The sequence below is a fragment of the Urocitellus parryii genome, chromosome 7, assembly GCF_045843805.1.
Source record: "Urocitellus parryii isolate mUroPar1 chromosome 7, mUroPar1.hap1, whole genome shotgun sequence".
Taxonomy (NCBI): Eukaryota; Metazoa; Chordata; class Mammalia; order Rodentia; family Sciuridae; genus Urocitellus; species Urocitellus parryii.
Genome location: NC_135537.1, coordinates 33362810 through 33385004, shown reverse-complemented (window position 1 = coordinate 33385004; position 22195 = coordinate 33362810). Strand labels below are relative to the sequence as shown.

The following is a 22195-nucleotide window of genomic DNA, read 5'->3' as shown; positions in this document are numbered from 1 at the left end:
TTACACAGCATTTCATTTGTTCCCATATTTTGCTGAAACCTGTTTATAGTTGTGCCAACAATTATTATTTCTAATATTTTAATACAATAGCAAAGTAAAGTTAGTATTATTTCTAGAAGAATCTAGTTGCACTTAGAACTTACTAGTTGGCAGAGGTGCCTTGTGGAGACAGTTAGTGAGCTAAGATGTGAGTCCTTGACTGTATTTCAAGACAAATAAACATCTCTTATTGTGGCTCCTGGTGACTGTAATTATTAGGGATAGAGTTGGGTCTTATTCATGTTGATGTAGCTCCCTGCAATAGTAGTGTTACTTCTAGTGGTTCTCTTGATAGTTATAAAGGGAATATATTCTTAGAGTTAGCAATCTTAACACTGGGGAGATTTGACAATTTTTTTTGAGATCTTCATTTTTTCTTTTTCTTTCCTTCTTTCTTTTTTTCTAATTGATAGAATCCCTGGGTATCACTTAGCACATTCTCATTCTAGAGCTTAAATATAGGTGTGGTCCTGAATAGCCTGATTCTTGAATTTACTGACAAAGATATTTCCATTGTTGTCAGCTTTTGAAGTATATGGACTGCTCTGGCAGTAGATTGTTGAAGCATTTCTGTAGTATCTTTCAGATTACTTCCACAACCAAAGTAAAATAGTATTTTTGGTATTTAAAAAAAATTTTAAAAGAGATTATAGTAATTCTCAGGGATTGAATTCTATATCTGTTCCTAATTCTGGTCATTGCTAGATGAGACCAATAACCCAACCCGCTGCATCATCTAACTCAGAAAGGAAAGGGAAAGCTACCACAAATGCATTTTTGAGGCAAGGATCATCAATCTGTTCACCTCAGGGATAACAAATAAGCAAAGAAATAAAAGACACATGATAGTGTGCCTTTCCTCCCTTTCTTAGGAATTCTAAGATCCTTGCCTCAAAATACATTTGTGGTAGCTTTTACTATGTTTTCCCTTTCCTTTCTGAGTTAGATGATGCAGTGGGTTGGGTTATTGGTCTCATCTAGCAATGACCAGAATTAGGAACAGATATAGAGTTCAATCCCTGAGAATTACTATAATCTCTTTTAAAACTTTTTTTTTTAATACCAGAAAGCCCTTGGACATTAATACGTTTTTAAAAACTTACTATACAAATTGTTGTGTTTTGAACTGTTTTTTGATTTTTATCTGAAAATTTGTGAGTAGTAATGTACTAGTTATCTTTAGATTTGTAGCATGCTTGTTTAAGTCTGGTATGTTCTTTCTTTCATCTCTGAAAATACTGCATGATTCACCCTAAATTGAAGCATAGGCCAAATTACCTTTCTTGAATGCCTCCTCTTTCCTCCTTTTCTTAGGAATTCTATCATGCGCCTTTTATTTCTTTGCTTATTTGTTATCCCTGAGGTGAACAGTTTGATGATCCTTGCCTCAAGGAAATAATTCCAACAGAAGATACTAATTTGAGAATCATGAAGAGAGCATTTTTCAAAATATTTACTCTCTGGACCATCTTTCTTATAATCTTAGATTTTTTTTTTTATCAGTTAGAAGCTTCAGATATTTAATGGAACAAGAATAGTACAAAGGTGACAAAGACAGTTGTACATTTGAAAAAAATCATAGCTTGGGTATATAAAGTGAACATCCTAAGGTATTATGGGTAGTTGGTGTTGGAATAAGTGCTTAACCCAGGCCATTTGACTCCAGGTACTATTTTCTTTCTGTTTTCATAGAAGTCTCTGATATTTGTTGTTTGTTAACCTGCATTATATAGAAAATGTAAAGGAAATATTACCTATAAACTTTCTTTGTAATCCTCAGGACATTTGTAACAAATTACAAAGTCCCTTAAAGCACAATGTTTTTGATTACAAATATTGGTGACTCTTGTATTTCTGAACCTTATGATATAACATGGCAGGATAAAACCAAATCAACATAGGAACAAAGAACAAAATGAGGCCCTTATGTGGTTTCTGTCCTTTCTGTGGATATGACTAAATGATAATGAACTTTTTGATAAAATTTAGTCATCCATTTATTCAAGAATTTTTTACCAAACACTGACTCTGTGTTAGGCACTAAGCTAGGTGAGTAAAACAAAATGCAGGACTCCAGGTACTATTTTCTTTCTGTTTTCATAGAAGTCTCTGATATTTGTTGTTTGTTAACCTGCATTATATAGAAAATGTAAAGGAAATATTACCTATAAACTTTCTTTGTAATCCTCAGGACATTTGTAACAAATTACAAAGTCCCTTAAAGCACAATGTTTTTGATTACAAATATTGGTGACTCTTGTATTTCTGAACCTTATGATATAACATGGCAGGATAAAACCAAATCAACATAGGAACAAAGAACAAAATGAGGCCCTTATGTGGTTTCTGTCCTTTCTGTGGATATGACTAAATGATAATGAACTTTTTGATAAAATTTAGTCATCCATTTATTCAAGAATTTTTTACCAAACACTGACTCTGTGTTAGGCACTAAGCTAGGTGAGTAAAACAAAATGCAGGACTTAATCTCATGGAATCAAGGATGAAACACATGAAGCATTTTTTCAAGTGAATATATGGTTATATTTAAGCACTATGAAGAATAACTGCAGGGTATAATGAGAGTGCATAATAGGGAATCTAATCTAGGTCAGAGGAAATCTTCCTAGGTTAAAAGAAGGGAAGAGGTGATAGAGAAGGTGGAAGAAATCACTTTCGGATATTGGGGGAATTAAGAGAAAACTGGTCAATGATACCAGTATTCTATAGAAAGAACTGGAAAATGAGTTGCTGAGGAAGACAGGTGCAGTATTGTTGATTCTTTTAAAGGAGCCAATTTTAAGATTCATTCTAGTGATATTTCCAGTGTTTAGACCATCTTTGAGCACTGTGACCTTGCCTTCAAATCAAGGTTTGAAACACAAAAGAAACATTTTTTTTAACAACAAAGAGTGTTTTATAGTATAATCACCTTAATTAGTAGACTTGCTTCAAAAGAGCTTTTGATTATTTATAAATATTAAATATACCCACAGAGAATAAATATGTTTTTTATCACTGATAGTGTGTTAATTTAAAAATAACAATTTTAAGAATGTATATTTTTTTGTAGATGTTGATATTTTATGGGTATGAAATATCTACTTATGATCAGAGACTTAAAAATTTAAATCATATTAGGTTGCTTCTGTTTGAGGTAAATGCAAGAAACCCACTAAAATTTTCTTGTGAATTAAAAAACTTGAGATATTCTCACTGAAATATTCTTGATTAGTCAGGGGCAGATGATTTTCTTATTCATCTACAGAGATGGGCCTCTTTACAATAGGTGTGCATTTGTGTGTGTGGTTGGGTGAATATGAATGCAAATGAACATGTACTTATATGTACAAAACAAAATGACAGGGAAGGAGCATAGGAAATAGTGTCCAAAACAAAGACTTTTATTCCAAATCTCTCTGTCTTTTATGAACTGTATAATCTTTAATCCATAAAAGCTTGAATGTTTTCATCTTTAAACCTATGGAAGAATTAATATGTATAGTATTTGTAAACATTAAAAAATGAATTTAGAATTGCTTTATAAACTAAGAAATACTTTATGATTTGTTTGAGTGTTTGAACAATAAATTGGTGTGCACCTATAAAAACATCACAACTAATAAATAATGGTCAATATTGGGTCACTCTTAGTTTAGGTCAAATTCATAATTGAATATCTTAGTTTAAAAAGAAATAAAATAGTTGTTTAAAAATTTATGTTATTATAGTTTATTATATGTTTATTCATTCCCCAAAATAACTTACCACTATTTCAAAACAGTATATTTAAGTGCTTATATGTTCAAAGTGATATGTATATGGAAAGAGACGGGCTTAGGGTTAAGAGTTGAGGTAATGAAGAACCAAGAGGGCTGGATCTGTTAAAGAAACACTAAGGAGCCCAGGGTGGTGGTGCACAACTGTAATCCCAGCATTATGGAAGGCTGAGGCCAGAGGATCACGATTCAAAGCCACCTCAGCAATTTAGTGAGGCTCTAAGCAACTTAAAAACACCTTGTCTAAAAATAAAAAATAAAAAAGGTTGGGGATTTGGCTCAGTGATTAAGCGCCTCTGGGTTCAATCCTCGGTACCAAAAATCAACAAAACAAAGTAAAACCAAAACCAAAAAGACACACACACAAACAAACAAACAAACAAACATCAAGGGTCAGGAACAAATAAATATCAGTAAAAATATTAAGCATCTCCACAAATGACTTGATTTAAAATTTGGTTTACATGCTGCTTTTAAAAATCTTTACAGAAAGATGGTTGCCCCTGGATACAGAATAACCTAAGATTTTCTCTGAAACACAATTTTTCACAAAGAATGTGTGATAATATGGGGGTATTCTAAGACTATTGGAACCATCAGAAAATAGTCCATTCTAAAAAATGTTATGACTGCCATTATTGAAATAATTAATGATAGTTGATAAAGTGTCCTTTGGCCATGGTCATGTTTTGTTTGGACCTTCAGGAAAGTTTTTATTTAATGTGTGCTGCTTAGGTGAATTTTAATAGATAGGCATAACTTTCTTCCATATTTATATGACCAGCCATGTAGTAACTATTTATGGCCTATAAAAGGGACCAGACTCAACATTATTCACATTTCTTTAAAAATAAATAAATGAAGACATTTTAAAATTAAATAAGAAATTTAAGATGACCAAGTACATGTTTTCCAATGCACTTCATTCTAGAAGTATGGTATTATAAATGCAGGTGATAAAAGCCCATTGTCTGTCATACTTTTATTGCTTCATGATATCAAAAGGAGGATGTACCACTTATTTTTAGAATGTTCCGGTCCTATGCAGCAGCTTGCACGTTGAAGAGAGATGTTCTGTTGCTGGAGTTATTCATTTCTCAGAAAAGAGAAAAGGGTTTGGGAGATGCATAATTTCTCTTCCTCTCTTATCCAGTAGCAACATTGAGAAGATACCTTGTCCCCATTTTTATTACTTCTGAGATTTTATTGCTGGCAGCCAGATGTGCTGAAACTCCTGACGACAGCATCTATTCATTGCGTGTTTTTAATAGGCTTAGAGAAATATGAGTAGAGTACATGAAAGCAGCTCAGCTTCACACTTCAGCTGGGAATGCCCAAAAAGCCTACTGCTGTTTAGAATTCTTGCTACGGTCAGGAGAAAGCCGAAAGCTGCACGAGTACTGAATCTTCTACGACTGAATTAGAAGAATAATGACTGTACAATTAACTATCAACCTCTGCTCATTTAAGCACAGTTTTTACAGAGCTCAGGAGAAATATGGAACTTGATTGGCATGTTTTTATTTGATGGTGTCTGCAAATAGATGACTTTAAAGACAGGTGGTAAGGAAAAATAAGAGAAGGAAAAAAAAAAAAAAGCAAGAAAATGCAATTTGAGACATTGCGCCAGGTCTGCAATTCTGTTTTATCTCATTTTCATGGGGTTTTTTCATCCCCACCAAATATTTTACAAAATGAGCTTTTTGGACAAACGCTGAACAATGCAAGGTGAGTAGAGCTAAACTATATTTTCTTTTAGTATTGTTAGTTTCAGGATAGTAATTTTATATGTCTGTAAAATTGTTTTGTATTGCAATTTTAATATTATAAGGGTGCTGTCTTTTTTATTATACATACAGAATTATACTTAGTATTCTTACTTTGATTTTAAGAAGGAAAATAAGCTTTATTTTTCTTTGGAAAGCACAAAAGCATCTTAAATTTAAGTAGATTGACCTCTGAAACATAATATAGATGTTAGTCTGTTTCATTATTTCTTTTCTTAAAATGATCAACTCAAAATGCCTAATATATGTTTTCTTTGTTATCATAGCAGTGATTATATTGCATATATAAGAATGGTACTGTATAATCATATGTGATTTGTTGGAAAATGTGAATTAGCAATCATGCATGCTCTTGTAAAACATGCGGAAGATGATTTCTAGGTCTAAGACATTTCTCTATGCAGTGTAGATCAATAATCACTTTTAAGCAAGCAATAGTGTGAAACTGCTAGTAATGCTTTGTATTAGATAAGCTAGTTTGGAAGGATTCTTTGTTATAATTCCTATTGCTTTTTCAAACCAAGCATTTTTTTTTGTGGTGAAGGTTGTTAAATTTTGAACATATGTTCTAGATGGTTTCTCTGACTTACACTAAAAGACATAGTCCCTTGAAAAAAGCTTTTGAAATGCAGTTTTATTACCCAGCTCATCTCTCATATAAGTTGTTTCGCTTTTGAGAATTTCTAATGTTATACAACTAGTATAAAAAAAAGACCTCATTTTAACTAAATAAATGTGGAGAAAGACTGGGAAAGAAATTTCATGAACATAATAGTGCACTGAAATCTTCTGGAAATCCACGGGGAATTAACAGTGCATAGACTATTGAATGGTTTTGTTGATCTCTTCCTTTTAGGTTCTTAGAAGAATGTGAGGCAGGTTATTTTAGAGATAAAAAAAAAAAACCCTGTTATACAATATGTGTGTTAATTTAGCAAATGAAAAGAATGCTTTTAAAATTTATTGACATTTAAAATGTTTACTGATGGCAAATATATTTATGACCTTTTTTGGAATATGGAATAGCATATTTATTTCATATAAAATTATACTTCTTTTCCTCAGTGTAGTTTTGTTCAATGAACTGATTTGATTTTTCCTAATTTTATTTTCAGACTAATTTGAAATATACAACTATATGAAATGTTAGGATATTCTAACATTTGGACTATTATATAAATAATGGACTATTTATATTTTAAGATCTTGCTTTCTTTTCATTTAGTAATATATCATTTTTACTTACTTATGTTAAATTTTAAATAAAAGACACAGTATGGGTTTCTCAATATTTTCACAACCTGAAGGTACCAGAGTTTTAGAATTTATGTTTATTCTTTAAAGTTTTTTCCTTGTTTTGTTTCCATCTCTTTTTTTTAATGCCAAGAATTTGTGTGCTCAAAAGTATTAACATTAGGTCTTGGTGTATATTGATTATATAAACTGTACTGTTAGCAGCACAGTAAAGAAATTGGTTTTAAAATTAGTGGTAGTAGTTTTCAAATACAAGACTGTATTTATTGAGGGTTTGTGTACATCCCTATAACTAGGCTTTTGCTGTGGCTTCAAGTTTATTTTATTATATGCATGTTTATAACTTCAATGCTGTCATTAATATCTGGAATTTTATGCTGCTGCAATTAAACATTAAATTGTGAAGTTTCTAATACTTTCATAAGATCAATCTTGTTTAACTTCAATACTTACCTAAAATTACCCCAAAATACCAGTTAATAATAAAGAATTTATTCTGCTTTAAAATATAATTCCTACCTCCATGTTCTTACTTTGTTAGTCTTTAAAAAACAGAGGTTTTATTTTATAAAATAGACTTAATTATCTTCATAAATAACCATCAAATTGATTTACTTTTAAGATCAGCCAAAGTCAATGCAAATAGTTATTTTGGAAGTTTGAAGAAGGAAAAATAAGTAAATGAACTCACAATTAATGCCGCTACATATTTTAATTTTTTTTTGTGTGTGTGTTCAGATTAGATGGAAGGGTCTTTTAAATATTTTATTCTACTTAGATTTTTTTACAAAAGAATACAATTACCTAGACATTAGCATTTCAGTTAACAATGAAGTAAAAAGTATGTAAATTAAAAATTTGTTCTTGAAGAAAAATACCATGGGTGAATGACTTAAGCATGTCATCACAAAATATGCTCTTACAACTTAAGTTTTATTCCTAAATAATGAGCATTTCAACTTTGTGGAGTGGACACTAATGATTTTTGAGATTTAAGCATCAATTATATAACTATCACTTCTAGAAAGAACAGTTTTAATGTTGTTACATGAATAGTAATCAGTTAAGTGTTTGGACTAGTTGACATAGAATATATAATATTTGTATTTTGACATTAACTATGATCTTTAAGCTGATCAGAAATAACATCATAGATTTGGACAAATAGATTATATTTTTATTCTGGATTACTTTCTAGGAGAAATTATTAGAAGAATACTATGTATCAATTGTAGAAAATATATTATTAAAAATTGATCCTTTTAAGCAATTTTGAAACGGAGCCCTTTCTTAGATAACTAATCATATCCCTAAATCTGCAACTTAACTTTCATCAGGTTATTAAATATTAGGGCATTTAATATCTATGACATATTAGTAACAAAAGATGAAAAGCTCTTATATTATGCTCCAAAAACATCATTTCCAACTTGAGACAGAAGGAAAGAGTTTAATTATACTAACAATATTGAATGAATCATAAATCACTAAACTGGAAATTAATACAGATTTTAAAAATATTTTATTATTTAATGAATAATGAAAATTTATTTATGAGTGAAAACCACTTGACTATTTTAACTAAATTTTGTGGGAAACATATAGCATGACCCTTTTGTTTTAGACAGAAAGTTCTTAACTTATTTTTTTGTCATCGTATGGTACCATTTTAGTGCATAAGGAGCTATTTTTCTACAGTTAAAATGAAACAACTAAAGATCCTACAAGGGAAATAAAAACAAAAACAAAAGCCTGTCTGCATCCTACATAAATCCACTTAATGGGTTTTGATGAAATGTCACTTTAATTTAAACTCTTGTTATCAAGTCGTCTTCTTACAAATTCATTTTTCCCAAATTAAATTATTTCACCAGAACACAAAGATAATTGCTTATGTTGCCAGTGAAAAAGATTTCAAGTACTGAATTCATTATGAAATCTAATTTTTGTGATCTTGTCTTTGGAGGAAATCATAAGTTTTCTGAAACTAAAAGATATATTTTTTAGTAGAATTCTTTGCATTAAGCTGTTAGTTTCTTTAAGGGAGTGTTCAAAGGAAAATAATAATGATGACTTGTGATAAAAATTTATGAAAAACTATATTTGATGTCCTCCAATTTTTTTTATTTATTGAATTTTAACAATCTTTCTTTTATAGTTAAGAAATCTGTATTTTCCTCTTGAAGTAATTATTTCTTTGTCACTAAATTTGTGGCAGTGAATTTGCTGTGCTTTTTGGCCACACAGGGGCATACTAGAACTAGAATTTATTCAGAATAGATCTTTTTCCCCCTTGCATATATGTATGATCAGATATGCAGACTTTCGTATTTGAAAGTAAGATTTAAAAAACTTAGACCAAAGAATATTTGGATTTGTTGGTACTTTTAATTATAAATAAGGGAACTGTATGACCTCATTTACCTGGAGTGGTCTCATTTTTTGCCCACTGTTCTCAGTGGTTATTATTAGTATTACTTATCTCTCTCAAAAGTGTTGTGATTTTTCATTAAAATATGGGGCTACTCAAATTATAAAAATGAAATATAAAGCTTATTTATAAATGTAAATAATTAGTTTTTTTCATTAAAACATTACTACAGTTCTAAAACATTAATATTATTTTAAATAAAACCTGATTTTGCCAAGTAAATGTTTAGTTTGTTAGTGTTTTTGTTCAGAATAATTATTGCTTTGGTTTATAATGAAACCATTAATTTGTGTTCAGGAAGTTTGGCATAGACACTTGTTATTAATCATAGCACGTCAGACTATTATGACACTGAAAGAGTATGCTTACTTTTCAGAGCTCTGAAGGTGCAATCTGCAGTGTGTTTTGTTTGGACTTTATGTGGTCCCGACATAATCAATTTTTCATTTTAGGAATTTATTTTGTGGAAAGTTTGTATTATGAGATTTATAAAGCACTCAATAGTCTGATATAAAACATACTTTATGTTTTTACTTAAACCTTATTAAACATACATAATGATAAAAATTATTGACCTTAAAAGTATATCTCAATACAACTGCTTGTTTAGATTTCTAATCAAAATGATTTTTGATTTAGATATGCATATCATCAATATATTTTCCAGAATATTTATTATGAGCCTTAGGTACATACCACAATTATTAATATAGTTACCAAATCTGATACAGATGTATGGTCTTTTGAGTGTTTTCTTTATTGACATAAACTTTATAGAGCTACTACTTTTGGTGATAACTGACAGGTAAATATTAACAGTTCTTTTAAAATTATCTACTTCTATACAATCATAATGGATCTTAGAACAGTTAAAGAAGGTAACTATTAGTAAATTTAAAATTCTGGTGCTAGTCACTGAATACTAAAATGAATTCATTTCATACGTGCTCTGGTGCTGTAGGCTGTGTTCATATCCATTTGTGAATTACTCAGAAAACTTCATGGCCCCAACAAAAGAATTCTTAAGACTGAGCTTCAGTTTGAATTTAATGTTTGAATTTAACTAATACTGGAGCAACTCTGATTTAGAAAGTGAGACACAGGATCTATGTCAAGTTCTGAGAAATCTGAAGACTTTTCTATTCCACCACTGTCTCTCTGCTCTTAAACAAAGTGCAGCTTAATTTAAATGTACTTAAATCGAACTCAGGACTTAATTCACTTATACACCTTTAAATTTTTCATCTTGTTGTGTGTCCTTTGAAATATCAATAATATAGTTAATGGAAAATGGTAAGGAGAACTGCCATGTTTAAGGATTGGTTTGTGCCTGACTTTTCTACTGTATGTTTTAGCTTTATGTTGGGAACACAGGAGTATTGAACATAGGAGTTGTGTTCACAGGTAGGGCCTGAGATATTTACTAAGTATGTGCTATTGGTAAAATCACATTCTCTCATGCTACTTCCCAGTCAATATAAGTTTCCCCCAGTCTTCAGAACTAAATACTTCTTTAAAAAAATAATTCAGATTACTTTTTTTATGTTCTAGAACTTTAAATAATGGACATCATATCAAGCTATTCTTTTTTTTTTTTTTTTGGTAAGGCCTTTTCCTCAGCATAAAAATAAAAAAATATATTATGTCTTTTTGTAGACATTTTAAAATTTTTCTAGTGAATTTCTAGAATAGGATTTTGTGGATCATAGAATAAATACATGTTTAGTTTTATAATTGCAGATCATTTAAAAATTGGTTGTACATTTTAAACTTATTTTGACCAATGTTTGAGAGTTTTACTGGTTCTGCATACCTTCAACATTTGGTGATATGTCTTCTTAATTTTTGTCACTCTCGTGAATTTATGGTGGTATTTCCTAATGATGTGATTTTGTATTTTGTATTTGCCTGATGGCTAACAATGTCAAGTACTTTTTCATTTGCTTACTGGGCATTTGAATATCTTCTTTTGTGAAGTGTCTGTTCAATTTTTTTTTCTATCATGGTTTCTATTTTCTGTGTGCTAACTGAAAATCCTTTGCCAAACTGTAAATAAAAAAATAAAAACTATCATATATTTTCATTAACTCAAGTTTTAGCTTTTGGCTTTGGTATATGATCTATTGCAAATTAATTTTTGTGAACATAATTTAAGAGAGGAGTCAGAATGGATATCCAGATGGATACCTTGTTTTTCCATTGCCATTTGGGGACAAGACTTAAAGACATTCTATTTCTTATTGGGTTGCTTTGTCACCTTGGTAGAAAATTGAATAATTGTACAATTGTGGTCCTATTTTTGGGCTACCTATTATATCCCATTGATCTATAGTCAATCCTGTGCAGTACTCCAATCTTACCTTTATAGTAGTCTTGAAGTTAGGATACTGCAAGTCCTCCATCTTTGTTCTTTTTCAAGGTAGTTGAGTATTCTAGATCCTTTGCATGTGTGTGTGTGTGTGTGTGTGTGTGTGTTAATTTTGATTTGACAAGTTTGTTGGGATTAATTTCTGAATAGCTTTGTATTTCTATTGATAGATTGGAGAGAACTAACATCTTAACATTGAGTCTTCCGGTGATATATCTCTTTATTTATTAGGTGTTCTTTAATTTATCTAAGCAATGTGTTTTAGTTTTAAAAGGATAGAAGTCTTATATGACTTTTGTTAAGCTTTTCATAGATATTTACATTTACTATTGTGTTATAAATTATCATTTTAAAAATTTCAGCTTTCAGTTGTTTGCTGCTAGTTTATAAAAATCAAAATCATTTTTAGTATTGATGTTGTATCTTTGACCCTGCCAAATTTACTTACTAGTTTTAATAGTTTTGTGGTAAGAAATTCTATGTAAATTATCATGTCCTCCATAAACAATTTTACTTATTTTTTCAATATTTATGCCTTTTATTTTTTTCTTGTCTTATTCTATGCTTAGAACCAACCATGCAATGCCAACACAAGTTGTGAGACTCTCCTACTTTAGTAACAGCTTTTTTTTTAAATGGGCCTGCATTTTATTCATTGTTTATTGTATGGCTATACAATTACCATATGATTGTTCTCCCTTATTCTATTTATTTTGCTAATTATATTAGTTTTGAATATTAAACCAAATTTGCATTTCTAGAGTCAATCTCAATTGGTAATGGAATATTATGAATATTATTCATTTTATATACAATTGGTTGATATTTTCTATGATTTTGATAAGGTTTTTTTTTAACATCTATATTCATGAGAGGTAACTTTATAGTTTTATTGAAATGTCATTGACAGGTTTTAACATTAGGGTTATTCTGATCTTATAAAATGAGTTTAGCACTTTTTATATTTCTATTTTTGAATAGTTGGTATAAGTAAGATTGATATTTTTTCTTCCTTAAGTATTTGATAGAATTTGTCAGCAAAAGCAACTGGATATAAAATTTTCTTTGTATGAAAGTTTTGGAAAATAATTCAGTTTCCTTAAGCTAAATAGGCCTGTTTACATGTTTTTAATTTTTCTGAGTTGTGGGACATTGTAATTTTTAAGAAAATTTTCATTTTTTCTAAGTCAACACTTTTGTTGTTATGATTTCTAATATTCCTTTATTATTTTTTTTAATATCTGTAGAATTTATTTATTTTTATTTTTTTAAAAAATTTATTATTGGTTGTTCAAAACATTACATAGTTCTTGACATATCATATTTTATATGTTTGATTCAAGAGGGTTATGAACTCCCATTTTTACACCATATACAGAATGCAGAATCACATCGGTTACACATCCACTGTTTTACATATTGCCATACTAGTGTCTGATGTGTTCTGCTGCCTTTCCTATCTTCTACTATCCCCCCTCCCCTCCCCTCCCCTCCCCTCCCATCTTCTCTCTCTACCCCATCTACTGTAATTCATTTCTCCCCCTTGTTTTTTCCCTTTCCCCTCACTTCCTCTTATATGTAATTTTGTATAACAATGAGGGTCTCCTTCCATTTCCATGCAATTTCCCTTCTCTCTCCCTTTCCCACCCACCTCTCCTCCCTGGTTAATGTTAATCTTCTTCTCATGCTCTTCCTCCTTGCTCTGTTCTTAGCTGTTCTCCTTATATCAAAGAAGACATTGGCATTTGTTTTTTAGGGATTGGCTAGCTTCACTTAGCATAATCTGCTCTAATGCCATCCATTTCCTTGCAAATTCCATGATTTTGTCATTTTTTAGTGCAGAGTAATACTCCATTGTGTATAAATGCCACATTTTTTTTTTATCCATTCATCTATTGAAGGGCATCTAGGTTGGTTCCACAGTCTAACTATTGTGAATTGTGCTGCTATGAACATCAATGTAGCAGTATCCCTGTAGTATGCTCTTTTTAGGTCTTTAGGGAATAGACGGAGAAGAGGAATAGCTGGGTCAAATGGTGGTTCCATTCCCAGCTTTCCCAGGAATCTCCATACTGCTTTCCAAATTGGCCGCACCAATTTGCAGTCCCACCAGCAATGTACAAGTGTACTCTTTTCCCCACATACTCGCCAGCACTTGTTGTTTGACTTCATAATGGCTGCCAATCTTACTGGAGTGAGATGGTATCTTAGGGTGGTTTTGATTTGCATTTCTCTGACTGCTAGAGATAGTGAGCATTTTTTCATGTACTTGTTGATTGATTGTATGTCCTCCTCTGAGAAGTGTCTGTTCAGGTCCTTGGCCCATTTGTTGATTGGGTTATTTGTTTTCTTATTGTTTAATTTTTTGTGTTCTTTGTATACTCTGGATATTAGGGCTCTATCTGAAGTGTGAGGAGTATATATTTGTTCCCAGGATGTAGGCTTCCTACCTCTCTTATTGTTTCTCTTACTGAGAAAAAACTTTTTAGTTTGAGTAAGTCCCATTTGTTGATTCTAGTTATTAACTCTTGTGTTATGGGTGTCCTATTAAGGAATTTGGAGCCCCACCTCACAATATGTAGATCGGAGCCAACTTTTTCTTCTATTAGACGCAGAGTCTCTGATTTGATATCAAGCTCCTTGATCCATTTTGAGTTAACTTTTGTGCATGGTGAGAGAAAGGGATTCAGTTTCATTTTGTTGCATATGGGTTTCCAGTTTTCCCAACACCATTTGTTGAAGATGCTATTCTTCCTCCATTGCATGCTTTTAGCCCCTTTATCAAATATAAGATAGTTGTAATTTTGTGGATTGGTTTCTGTGTCCTCTATTCTGTACCATTGGTCCACCTGCCTGTTTTGGTACCAGTACCATGCTGTTTTTGTTACTATTGCTCTGTAGTATAGTTTGAAGTCTGGTATCGCTATACCGCCTGATTCACCTTGCCTGCTTAGAATTGTTTTTGCTATTCTGGGTCTTTTATTTTTCCATATGAATTTCATGATTGCTTTATCTATTTCTACAAGAAATGCCGTTGGCATTTTGATTGGCATTGCATTAAACCTATAGAGAACTTTTGGTAAAATTGCCATTTTGATGATGTTAGTTCTGCCTATCCATGAACAGGGTATATTTTTCCATCTTCTAAGACCTTCTCCTATTTCTCTCTTTAGTGTTCTGTAGTTTTCATTGTATAAGTCTTTCACCTCTTTTGTTAGGTTGGTTCCCAAGTATTTTAGTTTTTTTGCGGATATTGTGAATGGGGTGGTTGTCCTCATTTCCATTTCAGAAGATTTGTTGCTGATATACAGGAATGCCTTTGATTTTATATCCTGCCACTTTGCTGAATTCATTTATTAGCTCTAGTAGTTTCTTTGTAGACCCTTTTGGGTCTGCTAGGTATAGAATCATGTCACTGCAAATAGTGATAATTTAAGTTCTTCTTTTCCTATTTTTATGCCTTTAATTTCTTTCATCTCTCTAATTGCTCTGGCCAGTGTTTTGAGAACTATGTTGAACAGAAGTGGTGAGAGAGGACATCCCTGTCTTGTTCCAGATTTTAGAGGGAATGCCTTCAATTTTTCTCCATTCAGAATAATGCAAGCTTGAGGCTTAGCATAGATAGCTTTTATAATATTGAGGTAGGTTCCTGTTATCCTTAGTTTTTCTAGAGTTTTGAACATAAAGGGATGCTGTACTTTGTCGAATGCTTTTTCTGCATCTATCGAGATGATCATATGGTTCCTATCTTTAAGTCTATTGATGTAGTGAATAACATTTATTGATTTCCGTATATTGAACCATCCTTGCATCCCAGGGATGAATCCTACTTGATGATGATGCATGATCTTTTTGATATGTTTCTGTATCTGATTTGCCAGAATTTTATTGAGGATTTTTGCATTTATGTTAATTAGAGATATTGGTCTGTAGTTTTCTTTCTTTGAAGTGTCTTTGTCTGGTTTAGGAATCAGGGTGATGTTGGCCTCGTACAATGAATTTGGAAGTTCTCCCTCTTTTTCTATTTCCTGAAATAGCTTGAAAAGTATTGGTATTAGTTCTTCTTTAAAGGTTTTGTAAAACTCCGCTGTATACCTATCCGGTCCTGGGCTTTTCTTAGTTGGTAGTCTGTTGATGGCTTCTTGTATTTCCTCAATTGATTTTGGTCTGTTTAGGTTGTCTATATCCTCCTGACTCAATCTGGGCAGAACATATGACTTAAGAAATTTATCGATGCCGTCACTATCTTCTATTTTATTGGAGTATAAGGATTCAAAATAATTTCTAATTATCTTCTGTATTTCTGAAGTGTCTGTTGTGATATTGCCTTTTTCATCCCGTATGCTAGTAATTTGAGTTCTCTCTCTCTTCTTCTCTTCGTTAGCATGGCTAAGGGTCTTTCGATCTTATTTATTTTTTCAAAGAACCAACTTTTAGTTTTGTCAATTTTTTCAATTGTTTCTTTTCTTTCAATTTCATTGATTTCAGCTCTGATTTTAATTATTTCTTGTCTTCTACTACTTTTGCTGTTGTTTTGCTCTTCTTTTGCTAGGGTTTTGAGATGAAGTGTGAGGTCATTTATTTGTTGGTTTTTTCTTTTTTAAAGGAATGAACTCCAAGCAATGAATTTTCCTCTTAGAACTGCTTTCATTGTGTCCCATAGATTCTGATATGTTGTGTCTGTGTTTTCATTTATCTCTAAGAATTTTTAAATTTCCTCCTTGATATTTTCTGTAACCCATTGATCATTCAGTAGCCTATTGTTCATTCTCCAAGTGATGCATGATTTTTCCTTCCTTATTTTATCGTTGATTTCCAGCTTCATTCCATTATGATCAGATAGGATGCATGTTATTATCTCTACTCCTTTATAATTTCTAATAGTTGCCCTGTGACATAATATATGATCTATTTTTGAGAAGGATCCATGTGCTGCTGAGAAAAAAGTGTAACTGCTTGATGTTGGGTGGTATATTCTATATATGTCAATTAAGTCTAGGCTATTAATTGTATTATTGAGTTCTATAGTTTCTTTATTCAACTTTTGTTTGGAAGATCTTTCCGTGGTGAGAGAGGTGTGTTGAAGTCTCCCATAATTATTGTATGGTGGTCTATTAGGCTCTTGAACTTGAGAAGAGTTTGTTTGATGAACATAGCTGCACCATTGTTTGCGGCGTATATATTTATAATTCTTATGTCTTGTTGGTGGATGGTTCCCTTGAGCAGTATGTAGTGTCCTTCTTTATCCCTTTTGATTAACTTTGGCTTGAAGTATATTTTATTTGATATGAGTATGGACACTCCTGCTTGTTTCCATGGTCCATATGAGTGATATGATTTTTCCCAACCTTTCACCTTCAGTCTATGTGTGTCTTTTCCTATCAAATGCATCTCCTGTAGGCAGCATATTGTTGGATCATTTTTTTTGATCCATTCTACTACCCTGTGTCTCCTGATTGGTGAGTTTAAGCCATTAACATTTAGGGTTATTATTGAGATATGGATTGTATGTACTTCCAGCCATATTTGTTTATTTAAGTTACTTAACATGGTTTGTTTTTCCTCTTTGATTATTTTTTCCATTTACTGTACTACCTCCCGCTGTTGGTTTTCATTGTTATTTTCCATTTCCCCTTCCTGTAATGTTTTGCTGAGGATGTTTTGAAGAGCTGGTTTTCTAGCTGTAAATTCTTCTAACTTTTGTTTATCATGGAAGATTTTAATTTCATCTTCCATCCTGAAGTTTAATTTCGCTGGATACACAATTCTTGGTTGGAACCCATTTTCTTTCAGCATTTGCAATATGTTGTTCCAGGATCTTCTAGTTTTCAGAGTCTGTGTTGAAAGATCAGCTGTTATCCTGATTGGTTTACCCCTAAATGTAATATGCTTCCTTTCTCTTGTAGCTTTTAAAATTCTCTCCTTATACTGTATGTTGGGCATCTTCATTATAATGTGTCTAGGTGAGGATCTCTTATGATTTTGCACATTCGGCGTCCTGTAGGCTTCTAGTATTTGGGATTCTGTTTCATTCTTCAAGTCTGGGAAGTTTTCTCTTATTATTTTGTTGAACAGATTGCTCATTCCTTTGGTTTGGACCTCTATACTTTCCTGTATCCCAATAACTCTTATGTCTGATCTCTTTATGTTATCCTATATTTCTTGGTTCTGCTCATGGTTTCTTAATAGTCTCACTGAGCTGTCTATGTTCTTTTCAAGTTGATATACTTTGTCTTCATTGTCTGTTGTTCTATCTTCTAAGTGTTCTACTCTGCTGGTAGTACTCTCATTTGAGTTTTTAAGTTGGTTTATTGCTTCCTGCATTTCTAGGATTTCTGTTTGTTTTTTATAACCTCTATCTCCCTGTATAGTTGATCTTTTGCTTCTTGGATTTGTTTATGTAATTCATTGTCAAAGTGATCTTTCATTGTCTGATTTTGCTGTCTAATGTCTTCCTTGAGACTCCAGATCATCTGAAGCATGTATATCCTGAATTCTTTATCTGACATTCCATCTGCTGCAGATATTACCTCTTCTAAAGTTGAGTTGACCTGCATTGCTTGTGGTCCTTTCTTTCCTTGTCTTTTCATACTGCTCGTGTTTCTTTCTGCTTTGTGAAACTGTTGTGTTATTCAATTTTCCCCTATATATTTATATTACTCTTGTATCGTTGCAAAGTCTCCCTTTTGTGGAGAAATACAATGTTAACAGTTCTCAATATCAATATTACATTATCTAAGCACACGTTTTTCTTATTACTACATTTATAGCTAGACTCTATGTCTACAAATGTTGGTTTCGATTATCGTTTACAAATATAGTCATTAGTTTCATGAAAGGCATACCGTTTCTGGTAGCTTGAAGAAAACTGAATTTCAGGTGTAGTATGTTATGTTTAGGGGGAAAGGAGTGAGGGTATGGGGTTAATCTAACTTAGTAACTTTGGAAAGCTCTAACCAATAGATGGGTAATTTATGGAAGAATGTATAGATTCAAATTCCTCTCTGTATTTATAAGATTACCCTACTTATGAATAGTAAAATTTAGGGGGTTACAAGTGGGATAGAGGGAGTAAGAGGGACAAAAACAAATAACAAGGAAAGGAAGAGAAAAAAGAGAGTGGGAAAAAGAAAATAAGAGAAAAAAGAAAAGAAATAAAAAGGGGGGAGGGAGGTGGGGCATATGCAATTCCTTTATAGTATATTATTCTGGTGATTCAGTTGTTAAAGACCTTTTTCATGCACAATTTTTGGTTTCACATATGTTGAGGTTGCAAGGACCAGAGGGGGAAGGGTAGAGGAGACTGCAGAACCTTCTGGAGAGAGAGAACCAGGGAGAAGCCCAGAAAATGCTGCCTTTTTGGTGCTGACACCTAAACCCATCTGTAGAATTTATAATGATAAACTTTCTTTTATTTTTTTTGGTACCAGGTATTGAATCCAAGAGTGCTTAACCACTGAGCTATCAGCCCTTTTTATTTTTATTTTTTTTAAATTTTGAGACAGGGACTTCCTAAATTGCCTAGGGCCTTAATAAATTGTTGATGCTGGCTTTTGTGATCCTCCTGCCTCAGCCTCCCGAATCACTAGATTATAGGCATGTACCCCCGGGCCCAGAAATTTTCTTATTCTGATACTGGTATTTTATAATTTGTGATCTTCCTTTCATTTGCTTATTATTTTATTGAGGAATTTATCATCTTTTTTCCTTTTGACTTTGTTAATTTTCTTTTTTGTTTCTCTTTGCCTGTTTCACTGATAATTGTTCCTATCTTAATTATTCCTGTTTTTCTACTTACTGTGGGCTTAACTTCTTCTTTTTCAAGTTTCTTAAGGTGGAACTATGTGATTTCTTCTTATACACAGTTAATTTTTAAGTTTAATTTTTAAGTTCGTTAATTTTTAAACATTATATTTAAAAATATATTATTTTTGATATAATTTTACTCAACTAAGAGAACATACCTATATAATTCCAGTTGGTTTAAATTTGTTTAATTTAAACTTTGTTAAATTTGTTTAATTGTCAACTATAGATCTCTTGGTGAATATACCAATATTTTTGAAAGAACTAGATATTCTGCTCTTGCTTAGTATCAAATTTCAAATGTTGTTCAGATTTTCTTTCTCAATTTTTTTATCTTTTTTTTTTCAAAATTGCTGAGAGAAAGGTGTTAAAAAATTTGAACTATGATTATAGATTTACTGCTTCTCTTTTTAATTATATCAAAAATTTTGTTATTTGTCTTAAAGCCCTGTTGCTGGGAACCTATACATTTATGACATTAATTAACTTTTAAGAAGATCTCTGTGAAATATCACTTTTTTCTTGGTATTATTTGTCTACAAGTTTTTTTTTTGTTGTTTTTGGTTGTTATTCTGTGTTTCTCCATGCTTCCAAAAATAATTATTAATGATAATCAATGATTTTTAAAAAGACACATATAATTGTCAAAGTAAATAGAGTGAGAATCCTCATCTTTGCCCTTTTGAAAAGGATTTTTCTTTTTTTCTTTTTTTCTTTTTTTTGCATGGCCAATAACACATTTCTCATTGGAGAAAAACCAGTTTCAAAGTGACTCAAGAGGTCAGTCCTTCTTTGCAATTGTATAACTCTGGGCAGTCCAAACTAGGTACTTTACTGGTCACTGACCTCAGCCAGTTGGCCTGCCCTGGATTCAGAGGGCTCCAGTGGAGTCTAACATGTTAATTTACCTCATTGGCTTTTTCCTTTTTATCGTATTAACTACTGTTTTTTATTTTCTTTGCCTCTATTTTGTGGCTTCTCCTTTACAAAATTGCCATTGTTTCTCTTCAACCCCTGCAAGGTGTTGGTATTACAAGCCTTATTTTATAGTTGAGAGTGAGGCTCTGGAAGGGTGTCAAACAGTATTTTTTCTTTTGCTGAAATGGAAAACCTAACATTTTGACTATGTTAACCTATTGGCTAACATAGTCAAAAACAAAATAAAATGAAACATATAGTACTAGTTTCAGATTCTGCTATATTCACATCCTCACTTATAGCAACAGAGCTCTGTTTCAGTCTCTGATTAATATCCTATGTTGGAAGTGGTAGGAAAAATCAGTAGCACAGCTCAGCCTATATTTATATTGTATATTGCCTCCTTTTCTTAATGGTAGAAACTCCTTTTTTGTGCTTTTCTACCTGTCCTCAAGTTACAAAAATATCTTATTAATATCTTTGTTCTATTCATATATTGTTTTTTAATTGGTGCTTTATAGGTATGCATAAAGGTAGAATTCAGTGTGATTTATTCATAACCATTTATGACTTTTGTTTGTATGGTATGCTTTCCCCACCAGTCTTTATATATTTCTGGATTTTAAATAAAGTATATATTATAAAGATGGAATATGATTATATCTTTTTTTAAAAAAATCCACTTTGACAATCTTTGCCTTTTTATTTAGAATATTCAGTCCATTAAAACTTAATATAATTGTTGATGTATTTGAATTTATATATTTATTTATGGATTTTGTTTCACTTTCCTTTTTTTTACTACTCCTGCTTTTTAAAATTATGTGAGTATATTTTAGAATTCCATTTTAATTTATGTTTTCTTATTAGCTATGTATATATTTATCATTGGTTTTTGCTGGTTTTACTTTTACAACCTCTTTAGTGTTATATTGCACCATTGTATGTAAAATATAGATAACTTGCAGCAGTATAAATCCATTTACTCTCTTGTTTCATCCTCTGTGCTATAGTTTTCATATTTCATTGTATGTATTGTGTAGCTTTCACGACCATGCTATAGTTTTTGATTTTATCAGGCTTATGTTTTCAAACAAATTAAGAGGATGAATAATCTTTTATATTTCTCTTTCTGAAGATCCAAGTTTCCATTTGATAGAAGTTTTCTTTAACCTGGAGAGCTTCCTTTAGTATTTCTTTAAGTGCAAATATTCACTTTTCCATTTACTCTTAACTTTGTGAATAGTTTTGCTGGATATAGAATTCTGTGTTTGAAAGACTTTGTGAAAAAAATGTCTACAATTTAAAGTGACCATCATTGTTTCTAATGAGAAGAAAGTAGTTCATCAAGACATGTTAATGACTCTTTAAATCATTGTTCTTTTGTATAATGTATTTTCTCTGGTTGATTTCAAATATTTCTCCTTTCTTTGTAGCTGTTTTATTATGATGTGCTTATATGTAGTTTTTATTGTATTTATTTTGCCTAGGCCTGCTGCAATTTATATTTTTGTCTATTAAAGTGTTTTATCGGTGCATTATGGTTATATATAATAGTGGGTTTATTTGGACACAATCATACATGTATGGAATATAATTTACTCTATTTTAGTCTCAAGTGCTTCTTCTTTCCTTCTCCTTCTTTCTGTTTTCCTTCCTCTTCCCTACTGATCTTCCTTCTATTCACTTATTGTTTTTTAATTGGTGTTTTGTAGGGGTGTATAAAGGTGGAATTCACTCTGTTATATTCATGTATGTACATATCCTAATTTTGTCAATTTCATTCCAGATTTCCTCTTTTTTCCTGTCCCTC

The 22195-nt window shown here is 31.5% G+C and overlaps 1 protein-coding gene across 37 annotated transcripts in view; it reads left to right on the top strand.

Moving 5' to 3' along the window:
* The window catches only part of Rims2 (regulating synaptic membrane exocytosis 2), a 586271-nt gene that overhangs the window by 197058 nt on the left and 367018 nt on the right, over positions 1-22195 (top strand). For 15 of the 37 annotated variants that reach the window (XM_077801053.1, XM_077801052.1, XM_077801061.1 and 12 more), the window contains exon 1: positions 5425-5546. The exons of the other annotated variants lie outside the window; for them this stretch is intronic. In XM_077801053.1, coding sequence (XP_077657179.1) covers positions 5425-5546 — 122 coding nt within the window. Of the gene's footprint in view, positions 1-5424; positions 5547-22195 lie in introns of those variants that run through there. 37 annotated transcript variants of the gene reach the window in all.